This window comes from Miscanthus floridulus, chromosome 9, assembly GCF_019320115.1.
Source record: "Miscanthus floridulus cultivar M001 chromosome 9, ASM1932011v1, whole genome shotgun sequence".
NCBI lineage: Eukaryota > Viridiplantae > Streptophyta > Magnoliopsida > Poales > Poaceae > Miscanthus > Miscanthus floridulus.
In genome coordinates, this window is record NC_089588.1 from 19,312,413 (window position 1) to 19,327,216 (window position 14,804).

Here is a 14,804-nt window from a genome sequence, read left to right on the forward strand (position 1 = left end):
CTCATTGTTTCACCGGATCAACTGCCCTGTGAGAGATCTGGTGGTGGTGGGGACTGTGGCGTCGGCTGCAGGGGCTGTAGGAGGTTGCCTGTACTACGTGGAGCGTAGGATGCCGGTGGCCACGAAGAGGTCCCCGTGGGGCCTCATGGTAAGTAGAGTCGATATGGTTGATGGTGACGCTGGTCGTCTATGGTGGCGACGGCTCGGCTGCCTCCAGTGAACTTCACATGTGAAAGGTCCTAATGGCTAGAGGGGGGGTGAATAGCCTAATAAAAATTTCTACAACAACACTTAACCAAATGGTTAGACAATTATGAGGCGAAGCGAGTGTTGCACTAGCCTACTTAAAATGCAAGCCACCTACCACAATTCTAGTTTAGATAGTGTCTATTCACACAATAGCAAAGACACTATCCTATGTTAGTGTGCTCTCAAAGACTAACTAAAGAGCCACACCAACCAAGCAAGCAAGCTCTCACAACTAGCTACACTAAAGAGCTTGTCAACTAGTTTGCGGTAAAGTAAAGAGAGTGGTTAGGATAGTTATACCGCCGTGTAGATGAAGAACCAATCAATCACAAAGATGAATAACAATGAAGACCAATCACCTCAGAATCAATGATGAAGACAATGATTTTTTACCGAGGTTCACTTGCTTGCCGGCAAGCTAGTCCTCGTTGTGGCGATTCACTCACTTGGAGGTTCACGCGCTAATTGGCTTCACACGCCAAACCCTCAATAGGGTGCCGCACAACCAACACAAGATGAGGATCACACAAGCCACGAGCAATCCACTAGAGTACCTTTTGGCGCTCCGTCGGGGAAAGGTCAAGAACCCCTCACAATCACCACGATTGGAGCCAGAGACAATCACCACCTCCACTCGACGATCCTCGCTGCTCCAAGCCGTCTAGGTGGCGGCAACCACCAAGAGTAACAAGCGAAATCCGCAGCGAAACACGATCACTAAGTGCCTCTAGATGCAATCACTCAAGCAATGCACTTGGATCACTCCCAATCTCACTATGATGATGAATCAATGATGTAGATGAGTGGGAGGGCTTTGGCTAGGCTCACAAGGTTGCTATGTCAATGAAAATATGCAAGAGTCTACCCTTGAGCCGGCCATGGGGCTATAAATAGAGCCCCCTATCAAATAGAGCCGTTATACCCCTTCACTGGGCAAAACGCGCTCTGACCGGACGCTCCGGTCAAACTGACCGGACGCTGGCCCTCAGCGTCCGGTCGCCCGATGGACGCCACGCGTCACCAGCTTCAAACGCTGTTCGTCAGATTCCAACGGCTACGAAGCTGACCGGACGCTCGTCCGGTCGTTTCCAGTAAGCTCCCCGAGACATGTTTTTTCGACCGGACGCGTCCGGTCCACCTTGACCTGACGCAGCCAGCGTCCGGTGCTCAACCCTAGCCTACTGTGCCGTCTGACAGCTCGACCGGACGTAGCCTTTCAGCGTCCGGTCGCTGAGTGACCCAGCGTCCGGTCAGTAGACCGACACCAGCATTATTTCGACCAACTCCATTTCAACTCTAACTTCTTCACCCTTGCCCAAATGTGCCAATCACCAAGAATTTTGCATCCGGCGCAATAGAAAATAGACATTTCATTTTCCCGAAAGCGCCGAATGAGAGGGACCCAAACCCATCTCAACCCTACAACCACCTTATGCACATGTGTTAGCATATTTTCACAAATATTATCAAGGGTGTTAGCACACCACTAGATCCTAAATGCATATGCAATAAGTTAGAGCATCTAGTGGCACTTTGATAACCGCATTCTGATACGAGTTTCACCCCTCTTAATAGTACGGCTATCAAACCTAAATGTGATCACACTCTCTAAGTGTCTTGATCACCAAAACAAAATAGCTCCTATGGTTAATACCTTTGCCTTGAGCTTTTTGTTTTTCTCTTTCTTCTCTTCAAGTGTAAGCCCTTGATCATCTCCATGCTATCACCATTGTCATGTTATGATCTTCATTTGCTTCTCTACTTGAAGTGTGCTACCTATCTCATGATCACTTGATGAACTAGGTTAGCACTTAGGGTTTCATCAATTCACCAAAACCAAACTAGAGCTTTCAACATGCCGGCGAGCCTCCGTTTCATAAGCAACAAGTAGATGTTACGCGTGAAAGTGCATGTTGCAAGTTTTTATTTCAAGTGTTGTAGATGTTTCAGAGGTATATTGCAAGTCTTTCATATGGATGTTGCAAAAGTAGATCGGGATGTTGCATATATTTGCAATGGTTGTACACATATGTTGCAAACATCTGTTCCCAACGTTTCATCTATTTTTTCAGGCGTATGTTGCAAGAATGTTTATCTGAATGTTGTATATGTTTCACACATATGTTGCAGGTGTTTATCTAGATATTGCATATGTTTGCAATTGTTTCATGTGCCTTTGCAAGTGTTTCAGACGCATGTTTTAAGTGTTTCGTCTGTCTTCGCATGTATGTTGCAAGTGTTGTATTTGGATGTTTCAAAAATAAATCGGGTGTTGCATCTCCCTCGCTCCTTGCCTTGGTGTCTCCTCGTCTTTTGCTACCTTGCATCCTTCTCAATAGGCGGCGCGGCGGGGCCGGTGGAGGTGGTGCGCTGGGGGATGGCGACACGGACGTGAGCGCCCGCGCTCGCCTTCTCTGTTACGCGAGCAGGGCAGGGATGATACCGCTTCGTTGATATGTTACTGCGAGCAGCCTGAGATCAGACTCTTGTAGGTGGGTCGCGACACCAGCCCATGATTAGTGGGATCATTTTAAAAGTTGGCTGGTGGGAGTTGTGTCCGGACACGTCCTAGGCGCTGGACATCCGAGCACTAGCTCTTCAACCCCCGACAGTCTAACTTCCCGGCAAGAGAGACAAAAAAAAATCACCTGTTAACTGGCCCACTGAAAGGAAAATCCGACTTGATGGCAAGAGATACAAAAATCGCCTGTTAACTCACCCACTTAAATGAAAAGGACAATTTATATTGCTCATCCTCTAGAACTTGTTTGGATGCATATATTTGTCAGAAAATTAGTTCCTTGGCCTTAGATGAAGTAGTGTTTCTTTGCCCTTTTTGTTTTGAACTTCCCAATTTAGCCCCAAAACGAAATTCATTTCCTTTCTTAGTCCGTTCCGTTAATTTGAGGCTCTAACAACACAAAATTACCCTTTTACCCCTGATGCTGAAGGCAACAGTATAGCAGCCTTGCAATTGTAGATTTTATATGCATTTCAAATGGTCAGTGCGATGTATGTCATGTGCAAATATATAAAAAAATAATGATTCCATGCTTGAAAATATATTGTATCCAAAATATATATTTTGGAAGAATATATGGCTCTACTGTTGCCCATGAGGTTGCAGCTGCTGTACGTTGCCTTCGGTGCTAGAGGTAAATCAGTAATTTTGCATATAAGTTAACACCGTTAGAGCCTCAAACTAATGAAAAAGCCAATAAATGAAACGAATTTCGTTTTGGAGCTAAATAGGGATGTTCAAAACAAAAAGGGCCATGAAAGGAAACATAACTTATTTTAAGACCAAGAAAATAATTTTCTCTATATGTATCCACATCAATCTACATGCATGTGTGGAAGTGGATTGAAGTGGAACTTAAACTAATTTCCACATCCACTTCAACACATTTGGATTGATGTGGATATATGTGCATTCAAACGAGTCCTTTGGCCCTGATAGCCATGGGAATTGAGAGGGATTGAGGGAGATTAAATCCCCTATAAATCAAAATCCTCCTTAGTTCCTTACCATTGCCTCAGTTCTCGTGATTCAGGATGAAACGAACCTAAGCAGGTGGAACCATGGAAGTAACTTATTTTGTAATTTTTGAAAACCGACATATATTTTTGCTAAAATGTAAATAAAAACGAATTACTGGTTGAGTGGGATAAAAGGTTGTCCGAACCAAATCGGTTCCATAATAATCCCGTCAGCCCGTTCCGTAAAGGCTGGGCCTCAAGGTACTAGCACGTGCTCTCTACGGCCCACCAGGTCGGTCAGCCACGTCCCCGTCCCCGACGATGCCGGGGAGCAATGCCAATGGAGGGCGGAGCCTGTACGGACACGACCGGCCGGCCATCCTCATCCCCCTCTGCTTCCCACCCTCGATTCCGGACTCTGCTTCCCTGCCCCAGACCTCACCGCTCCTCACGCCTCGCCTGGCTGCCGAGGTAATCCTGGAAGCTCATCCCTCTCTCTTTCGATTCCCCCGCGCGCGAACGTGATGATGTGCTTTTCCTCTGTCCCGTGGTACTTGTTTCAGATCAGTATAGGCATGTTTCATGAATATATTGTTGCTATAGTATTCTTGATCCGTTATATTTGTAATCTTTGGATTAGATGGATCTTGACCACTGCCTGGATCTAGGCATCTAGTTACCCGCATAGGCTGCAATGGTGGAATCACACTAAGCAACATGCTCTGAAACTTAGACTGATGGAATCTCATATAACCTAACGCACATGATTTTTAATTCGATTTCCCCCCTCATCAGCATCATTACTTCGCAGCATTAGTCAATGAATGAGTCTGCTTAATTCTAATGTTTGGGTTAATCGTGTTTGTGGGCTTTTTGTTATTTTCTAAAGTTCTTCCCTGAGTTAGGATGCTAGTATCAAGCTGGCCATCGATTTTTTTATGCCGGACTATGGAATTATTACTCGTCGCGTCCAAAATATTCAGATTCGAAAAATGTGGGCTTATCTTTCTTTCCTTTTTGCATGCCAACAAGCTGCTGGCATGCTTTATATATGATGTTTTGTTGCTATTTCTGGAATGACTAGACCTAATCCTCCAAGGCACACGTGTTTGTTGCTTAATGAAGTCAAATTTCACTGCTCTGCTGGTTTTGCCTTAATAATGCAGAGGAAGTGATCTTATAACTATAAAAGATAGCAATGGGGATATCCAAGGTGACTGGCATTGCTGCGACAGCTTTTCTTGTCACATCTGTTAGTCTGTGCCAGCTGGGCATGAAAATTATTATGCTTCCTTTCCTAGCCACCAGTATTGTTGCTTTTGTCATCACGGTCGCATCCCATGATGCCATCAACCTACCATGGATCCTGGGGAAGAACTCAGTGGGAAGATTTCCATTTTGGTCATTTATACTGTTTGGTCCTTTCTTGACGCTTGCTCGGACATATGCAATGGTTAAGAGACACATGAGGAATGAGTCTGTGTATGACAAGATCGCGGAAGGCCTATATCTGGGAGGATGGCCGTTTCTCTTGAAACATTTGCCTCCTGGAAGCCCGTCTGTCATAGATTGCACTTGTGAGCTTCCAAGAAGTTCCTTCGTTCCAGCAGACGAGTATCTTTGTCTTGCAACTTGGGATACGAGAGCTCCAACACCGCACCAAATTGAAAAAGCTGCACGTTGGGCTTGTCAAAAGAGATCTGAGGGGAAGCCGGTTTATGTCCATTGCGCATTTGGTTGGTAATCCACCTTTTGTTATAACTAATTTCAGGATTGCATCTCGATGTTCATATTATGTACATAATTGTATTTCCTAGTATTTATGCAGTATATTGACTTTTATGTTTGTTCTTCATGATGGACACATTAGGTCATGGAAGAAGTGCTTGTGTCGTGTGTGCAATTCTAGTAGCGCTGGGCATTGCCGAGAACTGGAAAGATGCTGAGAACATCATCCGTGAAAAAAGAAAGATAAAAATGAACGCCCTTCATCGGAAAACCTTGGAAGAGTGGTCAAAACAACGAGTTTCTCAGAAAAAGGATAAGTAGTTGTAAGTGGAACATTTTCCTTAGTGATGACCTTGTTCTTTGGTGCATAAAATGGCATATCTGCTTAGACCAAGTGTAATTTTTGTGTCATTCTTATTTATTTTTGAAGCAATAATATTGGTGTTTCTACCTTTAAACATATTTGAATTTATGTCCATGTTTGGGACTTTTTTTGTTCACCTGGCTAATTGAATGTGAGTGGGCATTAGCTTAAATGTGTTTCTTTATGTAACCAAATAGGTCGATATATATAGATAAAGATTACAGCATACTAACCAAATATAGTCCTAGATAGTGGATAAACATATAGTCATACAAATTACTAGATAGCTCAACCATCCTATTCAACAGTCAATGATCTAACCAGTAATCATCGGTGGAATTGCTGAATGGATTATTCCATCGTAGGAAGAGCTGTTACAAGAATTTAGACCAGACAGAACCAAAAGAACACATAGTACTTGACATGTGTTTCTCTTTCCCCTTCCCACTGCAGTGAACAAAACAATTTCACCTCCCTGGAATTTTCTTGTACACCACACATTTTCAGAAAGTGTTTTCCGAAACAAATAAGTTTCAGAAACATTCCTTGTTCTAAAGCTTCCTCCATTTCCCAGCTCTTTTCGGTCGCTCTCAGATGTCTGCTAGTTGCAGCCTAAAAAAAAAAAACTCTCTTCCCAGTCATTTTTCTCTTGCTCCTATGCTGAAGGTTAGTTCCACAACATTTGTCAATCAGAAGGATGAAAATTGGCTTTGGGATGGTTGTGCTGCAATGCTTATCTCCTCACAATTCCCTTCATCGTTCACCAGTATCCTGCCAGCAACACAGGCACCAGCAATAATAAATAGATCAGGGAAGCATATTGAAAGTATCTGCTATAGCTATTCAGCTAATTCTTAGTTTTATAGAATTCAGTTAGTTGGACAAACATCCAGAGAAAGTATCAGAAATTATGTTTATTCCTTGTTTCTTATGCCATGGCATGGCCCCCTTTTTTATAAGGGGATAAGGACTTTATTTTTGTTATGGTTGCTTGCTGACTTTTGAGTTCTGATTGCTGGTAGGAAGACTGTCCATTCCCTGCTGATTTAGTAGGGCACATCTTGGTATTAGTTTAACTTGCGTGTACAGAAACCCTGGGTCACTCTTGTATTAATATTTAATAAGTACTTGAATTTGTCCAATCATTAGTGAATACTACCTTCAACAACTAGAAGTTGGGAACTTCTTAAATAAAACAATTAAAGATAGGGGATGACGTAGGAACTGCATCGTGCTTACTCTCGAGGTCGACAAGCCCAGAGGGAGCTTAAGGCACGAAGGCGGTTGTGGTACTCGCCAATTGCCAAGAAACATCGAGCTGCCTGCCGAACTGTCAGAATACGGTGCATCTGATGAAGAGTCTGTTGCCTCAAGTTATCAGCCTGAAAATTAATCACGTAGTTTTAGCACATGTTGCAGGAAAATTATTCTTGGCATCTCTACTAATCCAACTATTTAAGTAATCGCCACTGATCAATAGGCCTTTAACTACCCTGTGTTATGATTATATACTTATAATATAAAGATGCCTTCCAAAACCATATTGTTACATGGTTAGTTGATGAGCCCTTTCTTTCCAGAATGCAGGTACGCAAACATCAATATTGATAGCATGGCATTAGATAATGTGTTGCAAATTCTGTAGATTAAAATTTTGAAACAGTTGCTTATTTGGGGCAATAATTGTACTAACGAGATTTACTATGATGCAGGTTTGACCAGATGCAAAAAGTTACCCTGAATATGGTATTATTGCCGCAACATTTTTTTTTATCAAGCATTCTATAGCGCAACATTTTTTTTATCAAGCATTCTATAGCTCATCTGTATAGTTGAGTGAAATGAGGAACATCATAGCAGCACGTATGTAGGATCTATAGGGTACCTATGAAACTGGCATAGTAACATATTGATTGAGATTCTAGATTTGATGAGAAACCATAACCTGTATCACAAAACCTTCAAGGTTGGCCAGCTTGCCGAGGGCAAGAGCCATTTGACTCGTGAAGCTCATGTTGGCTTCGTCAATCAGAGATCCACCAGACATGGTGTCAGCTAGTGACTGATGCAGCTGTTCCAAGCCCTGCGAGAGAGCTTCCTCTGCCTGCTGTGATGACTGTTGAAGGTTGCATATGCTGACTACTTGCTGCTCTGTCAGTGGATCTAGCTGGGGCAGCAGTGTCTGCAACAACATGAAAACTTTTATTTATCGGAATTAGAAAACCTTGCTGTACTAAGAATAGATCTGATTTAGCCTGAGTTCATTGTTCCCCACTGTTGGTTGGAAAATTTCTTGTGATCTTAGTATTGAGAAAGTAACATTCTACTCTAGTGTCAGCCTATCTTGTGCACTTTCTGACAGAATGGACCTTGATTCAGATTAACAGTCTAGCTAGGTGAATGCAGACATGCAGGCAGTTTGATACCAGATGTTCTGTTTCAGATTTACTGAAACGAATTCATCATACCTTGAGCAGATCAGAGGGCCTGAATCCACCCATCCAGAGGAAGCACCGTTCAGCAGGGGTCGTCCACACCCCGGTGATTAGATGGAACACGTCGTACTTGGCCGCCATGGCCTTGAGCTGGAACAGCTCGTCATGGTGAGTCAGGGCGTCGTCGACGATGGCTCTGAGGTCACCGTCTGCCAGGTGTGCATGCAGAGCTCCGTTCAGCTCGGCCAGGCGCCGGCTATGGTCGTCCAGCCACCTGGCGTACTCCACGTCGAACATGGCGGCGCCTGAACATGGACGCCACTCGTCAGTCAGAGAAATGGTATATACTGTGACCGATGGTACATGCTGAGACAAACTACATAGTATGTACAGCTGAAGAGAACGTTGAGAAATGAAAATCAGACGAGGCACCTGAACTGGTGTTTGCACCTGGAGCCCCTCCGAAAAAGAGGCCCTAAAAGGACATGACACAAAAGTTCAGATTTTCATTGATTCAGAATTTCAGATGTTCAGTTAGAGGTCAGCAAGCAAACAAATAAAACAAAAGGGGTAGAAAGTGAACCTGGGAACGGGCTCGCTGCATGTCCTGTTCCATCTGAGAAAGCTTCAGCTTACAGCTCTCAAGCTGCTGAATGTAAGCCTATGACATATATATTGACAAAATCAACTATCAGGAACTTGTTTAAAGTCACTGCTGAGAAGAACTTCAGTTTGCATCTAGCTGATACTCAGACCATTACCTTCTTTCGCAGCCGGCTTTTGCGTGCAGCTTCACGATTCTGAGCCAGCCTTCTGATCACCTGTTGACAACAAATACTTCAGACACATTGTAAACTGCAGCACCCTGAGAATATGAATTACTGTAAAAAGGTAACTGAAATAACCAATAGAGAGACCTTTGGATCAAGAGCCTTCCCAGTTCTTGGAGTGGAACTTGTAGCCATATTCTGCATACCAAAGTAGACATGAACATGTAGATTAGTAAACCTGAGCACAATTACACAATAGGAGAGAAATCAATTAACAACATTGATGTTCATCATTGCGTGTCCATGGCATAAAAATACTATATAGTAGGATCTCGACATTCACGTTACATCAAGCAGAAATAAAAATAAAAATAAAAACTGGTGTGCATTGGGTGAAATCCACCCACTCTTACAACAGACAAAACATAGTTTTGCCTTTTGCTTCTGCTGCTGTCACACTCTAACTTGCAATGTTTATTTCAGTTAAAGTGTGAATCATTCAGTTCATATACAATGTTTTCACCCAATATATCTTGGCAGTTGATGAATTGACCAGAAAGTACCTAAAGCACCACTGACCCAAAGTTGCCATTATGTAATATAAGAAGGTTCAGTTGGTGCATTTCTATCAGGGCACAATTTTGTAAGCTAGTGACAATAATATTGTAAGAATGTTAACTTGTCTTATATTGCAGCACTAATGGCAGTACGCCAGTACATGATCTATCCTGCACTAACCTAACATATCCCCTACATAGTCTTGTAGACTTATCCACACCCTATAGCAAAAATACCGCCGATATAGATTGACTAGTTCTTGTTTTAGATGAACTACTATTTTGTTGTAGAAGATGTTGTCCATCATCCTAAAATTAAATAAAAGCTCCACTATTTTTTTTTTCAGAAAGGCCATATTCTCCATCTAATCTAATATGTAATACTAGTCCAGTGCAAGAAGCATGATGGAAGAAGCAAGTAGAAACTGTTCCCATTTCTATAGGGGCCGAAAGATTCACCTAACATGTTGGTATTGGCGATCTTGGGAGCAGCAAGATCATAAATGCCCTTGAATAATGTGTTCTTCTACCAATAGGAGCATGTAGCTAACTTAGCTGCATGAGCATCTCAGAAGTTGTGGCCTTTGTGGGCTAGCCAGCGACATGAAGCCAACAAGTCCATGATATCTCAACTTGATAAGGATGAGCAAGACCCAACAGGGGCGGATGAAGAAGCAAAGAAAAAGACCAAACAAGAACAAATGCATACAACAACAAAAAAAAAAAGAGATGCGGCGATGGACATCACAGGGGATGAAATGCCTACATACCTTGTGCTGAAGTTGCTGCTGCGGTGAAGCTTGCTCGAACTGGCTCGCCCTGTTTGCTGCTGCTCCGAGTTGATCTGAGTAGTGGTTGCTGTTGTTCTTGCTGCTGCTCTCCGAGTCGTCTGTGCTGTCTGCTGTCACATTCGAGCACTCCTGACGTGCAAAAAGAAAAGGGAGCTAGAGCAGTTGCAAACTTGTGTTCTTGCTTGCCTGTACTGGCTGTATATGTGATGTGAACAGATAAATAAACTCTATAAAAAGTTGTAGCCGGCCAAGGTCCATACCTTGGGTGCGTGAAGAGACCTCATAGGCCAAGCTGGGAAGATGTCCAGTGTAGGAGGTGGCCTAGCAGCTGTAGCCGTTGTAGCTGTAGCTGTAGTAGTAGCAGCAGTGGGAAAGGCTGCAAGAAGATATCATAGGGGAGAGGAGATCAACCACATGTTTGGTTGTTTAGTCGCTCCTAAAATTTATGTCACATCGAATATTTAGATATTAATAAACTGTAGCATCACGTTGTCAAATCATGGACTAATTAGGCTTAAAATATTCGTCTCGTAAATTAGTCGTAAGTTATGCAATTAGTTTCGTAATTAGTTTATATTTAATACTTCATACATATGTCTAAACATTCGATGTGATAGAAATTTTAGAAATTTCTGCAGGACCAAACAGCCGTACATGTACGATCCAAGGGCTAGTTTGGATGCCAAAATTTTTTTGGCAAAACGCTACGGTAGCATTTTCGTTGTTATTTGGTAATTAGTGTCCAATCATAGTATAATTAGGCTTAAAAGATTCGTCTCGTGGATTTCGTCTAAACTGTGTAATTAGTTTTATTTTTTATTTATATTTAATGCTTTATGTATACGTCCAAAGATTCGATGTGACGAGAAATCTTGAAAAATTTGGCATTTTGGGTGCAACTAAACAGGGCCCAAGTACCAGAGGTGAAACTGAAAGGATGCATTGGGATCGGGAAGTGGGGGCCACTGTGGCAGTGAAAGCGAGTGGAGCTTTGAGCTTGTTGTGCCTGCAGAAAGCCAGAGAGTTGGTACTACGGTCCTGTTGTACTGCCATGGAGACTTGTTGCGCTCTAGAGAGGGAGAGAGAGGAATCACAAGGCAGTGGCAGTCACAACGCCACACACAAGCTATGTACAGCTGCAGCACGCAGCACAACTGCCACTCCTGCTGCTCTTGCATGATTACTTTTGACTACAATGCCCTAACCTATTGTAAAAGTGCCTCTCAATGTTGTGTATTCTTGGCCTTGGCCAGCCAGAGAGAGAAAAGGTTGTGCTCTTTCTTGGTCTTGGTCAGAGAGAGAGAGAGAGAGAGAGAGGGGTGGGGTTGGCGTACGCTTGGTGTCTCCATGATGAGGTGCAGAGACGGTTGCAGCCTGTTGTTGAGTTCTTCTGAGTGAGGCAACTTGATGCATGAACGCTTCTTCCAGCTCTCCAAAATAGGTAGCCCCTTCTTGGTCACTGCCATGCATGTGAAAGGGCAACTTTAATTTTGGGGTAACCATTTGTGGTAGAGAAAAAACATTAGAGGCAGGAAGCATGCCGAACGTTGGGGGGAGAAAAAACGACCAATAATAACAAAAAGTATGACAGAAGATGGAAGACAGAGAACTTTGGGAGTTTAAAACCAAACAGCATGCACAAACTAGTACAAACTTAAACAAGAAGTGCAAGGTGCAGGTCATTCATCTTTAATTTTGCATTTGCATAAATCTTGGTCGGCAAAAGACAAAAAAAGAGATGTCAAACAGAATATGAAGGAGAAAGAGAGAGAGAGAGAGAGAGAGAGAGAGAGAGAGAGAGAGAGAGAGAGAGATGTGTTCTTACAAGAAGTTTGCAGGAGGAGTGGAGTTGGCGATGGCGCCATGGAAGCCATAGCCAAGAAGAGAAGGATCCTGCCTTGAATGACTAGAACTACTAGTTTCTCCCATCCTGTAAGGCATACACACACTCACCTTCTACTTCTTGCGTATCAACTAGCAACCTGCAGGCTTCTGCATCCAAAACAGAAGAACATAATCAAATCTTCTGGTCATGAACGGCTATCTGAAAAATCCACATGCAAAGGAAGAGAGGTGGAGCCAAAGAACACATACCGGAATTATTGAGAGTTCCACGGCAACAAAGGCCAAGCCCAGGAACACCAAAGTAGCTTGGAGCCTTGGAGAGTTGGAGGGCAGGCAGGAAGTCTTGACTGTTTCTATTCTGAGTTGCTCTTGCTCACACGCTGAACCTCTCTCTCTTCTTGTTTGATATGACAGTGTAGTAGGTTCAGCTTCTATAGGTGTGAGAATCCCACAGTCCAGAGGAAGATCTTGTCCTTATAGCCTGCTTTTGTACTGTGATTTTGTTCTCCCCTTTTCCCTATCCTTGGAGAGAGAGAAAGAGGAGGAAGGAAGGAGAGGAGGTCTAGGGCTTTGTCTTCACCTGAAAAACTTTTGTCATGAAGCCACAGGAATCCCAGGCTGCACTCTTTGGTTGGCCCCAGCACAGGTCCCTTCAGTTTATCTTTCTTTATTGCATTTGCATGCCCCTCTTTTGTTGCAAAGATTGAACACATGTGATGGATGCCTATAGAACTTATTCTCAAATTTTAGGTGGCATTTGTTTCAAAAAAAAAGTGGCATAGAAAGAATTACAGTTTCACTCACAATCCTATAGGCTGCTGACAAGTAACGGCTCCTTTTTAACCCTCAACATGGTTTCTTGCAGCAGCCGATTCTCCACTCAACAATGTTTCACCATTTGTCACGTTTGGACTTTGACCATGTCTGTGCAAATCTGATTTAATTCTAGATGACTTAGCTTATCATTACCGAAATTAAATGTCCAAAAAATCGGATATTTTTCTGCTGCTGCTGCTGCTGCTGTTGTTGTTATTGTGCTGTTTCTGTATTTCCTCCTACTCATTAATAAAATGACCTGGCGTTTGTTAAAAAAAAATGACCTGACAATTTCCTACTGGAATTCTTTGAAAAAATTCAATAATTGATGTTTACAGTATTATCTAGCTATGTTGTCTTGGGGTATGAACACTGCAAACCATATTTTGGCATTTCTTTGCTCCATCAGCATACTTTTATTTATACAGAAAACCTGGCCCAATAATAGACGTTTACGGTATTATCTAGCTCTCAACATGAATTTTAATTAATAAATAAACATAATGTGTTGTTTATATTAACTAGATCAAATCATATAAAAATAACTATATTGACTGAAAAAATAATGTGAATCTAAACATGTTGAAAATCAGTGGAGCTTTGAGAAACCTTGCATCAGTTAGCTAGAAAAGTAAAAATTCAGTGTATTCTCCAATATTCATTTCAATGCCCAATTATTCATGCGGCGAGAAATTAAAGTAATGACCAGACCAACTGGACAGGCAACACCAATATAGCCTTTTGATTCCTGATTCTAATTTGGTCGCTCAATGTCCCCTGTTAATGAGTCAACATCCATGGCTTGTCAAACAGAACCTAATCCCACACCGATCCAATAATATCCCTATCCAAATCGCTTGAGGGCATATTAAAATCTTAAGTCCTTTGTTAAGTCTATTCATTGATGTGTTCTACGGTTCTACCCTGGTTAAATAATCCGTATATGGTTCAACATCTACACACACACAAATAATTAAACAGCAATTGAAAGCAACACTTATGCCTTGGGTGATTGTTCAAAAGTGCAAATCAGAAACTTCACAGTGGGTTCCTAAAGTCACCGCTGAACCTGTGATCCAGAAAAATGGAAGTCACAGTCACCCCTGAACTATTGGTCATATTACTTTCTTTATTTATTTTTTGAAAAGTACTAGTCACATTTACTTAAATGATGTATACTTAGTTTACAGTGATGAAAACATACAACAACTCCACTGCTGTGCGATTCCACATCAGATGTGCACAAAGGAGGAGATAAAAATTTGGCATGTAAGTGTTATCCTACCATGCTCCCTTGTCAGTGATCACCAATTCACCACCAGACATAGAACCCTTTTCAATTAGGGGAGAGGGTTAGCTGGAAGCAGAACAGATGTCCCTTTCGTTTTACAGTATATTTGAACGAAATAAAGTACTTCACTAATTAATCTATGCCGTTCCTATCAGGCCTTTTTATTTCCTTTCCTCTGTCCTCATCCACTATTTTCCTTCCAATGATTAGCATGAAAATGCGCACAAGGCATTGAACAAGAGAGTTTATATAATTGGCTCTCCAAAAAAGGGAGAATGTATATGATTGGATTAGGTGATGCGTGAACCGAGCTGCCACATATGGAAAAAAAATTATGCGTTGTCGCATTTTCTATCATGCACAAAAGAATAAGGAAAAGTTTGGATGCATGTACATGTACATTTGGTACACACAGAAGGTTGTTGAAACCTCATTTGCATGATTTGTAGTAGTAGCTCGTTTAGCCTTCTAGTATATA

The 14,804-nt window shown here is 42.3% G+C and overlaps 2 protein-coding genes across 5 annotated transcripts; one reads left to right on the forward strand and one right to left on the reverse strand.

The window, feature by feature from the left end:
* Positions 1–3,994: 3,994 nt before the first annotated feature.
* Positions 3,995–7,731, forward strand: LOC136483516 (uncharacterized). 4 transcript variants are annotated; one of them, XR_010765468.1, is made up of 4 exons: positions 3,995–4,200; positions 4,896–5,469; positions 5,600–5,780; positions 7,534–7,731. XR_010765468.1 is itself a non-coding variant. In XM_066480600.1 (4 exons), the coding sequence occupies exons 2-3, from the start codon at positions 4,928–4,930 to the stop codon at positions 5,776–5,778; spliced, it is 717 nt and encodes a 238-aa protein (XP_066336697.1). In that variant the 5' UTR covers positions 3,995–4,200; positions 4,896–4,927; the 3' UTR covers positions 5,779–5,780; positions 7,534–7,731. The 4 variants fall into 4 exon arrangements, 3 of the variants coding, with proteins under 3 accessions (XP_066336697.1, XP_066336696.1, XP_066336698.1); XM_066480600.1 differs by having other exon boundaries at positions 4,896–5,465; XM_066480599.1 differs by lacking the exon at positions 7,534–7,731 and having other exon boundaries at positions 4,896–5,465; positions 5,600–6,441.
* Positions 6,045–12,778, reverse strand: LOC136483515 (transcription factor TGAL4-like). Its single transcript, XM_066480598.1, has 13 exons — positions 12,469–12,778; positions 12,200–12,366; positions 11,709–11,833; positions 10,635–10,750; positions 10,354–10,503; positions 9,174–9,224; positions 9,018–9,077; positions 8,840–8,917; positions 8,689–8,731; positions 8,290–8,561; positions 7,767–8,003; positions 7,061–7,203; positions 6,045–6,592 (listed from the first exon to the last, which is right to left on the reverse strand). Exons 2-13 carry the CDS (start codon positions 12,313–12,315, stop codon positions 6,511–6,513), a joined length of 1,473 nt encoding a protein of 490 aa, XP_066336695.1. The 5' UTR covers positions 12,316–12,366; positions 12,469–12,778; the 3' UTR covers positions 6,045–6,510.
* Between the last annotated feature and the right edge of the window lie 2,026 nt (positions 12,779–14,804).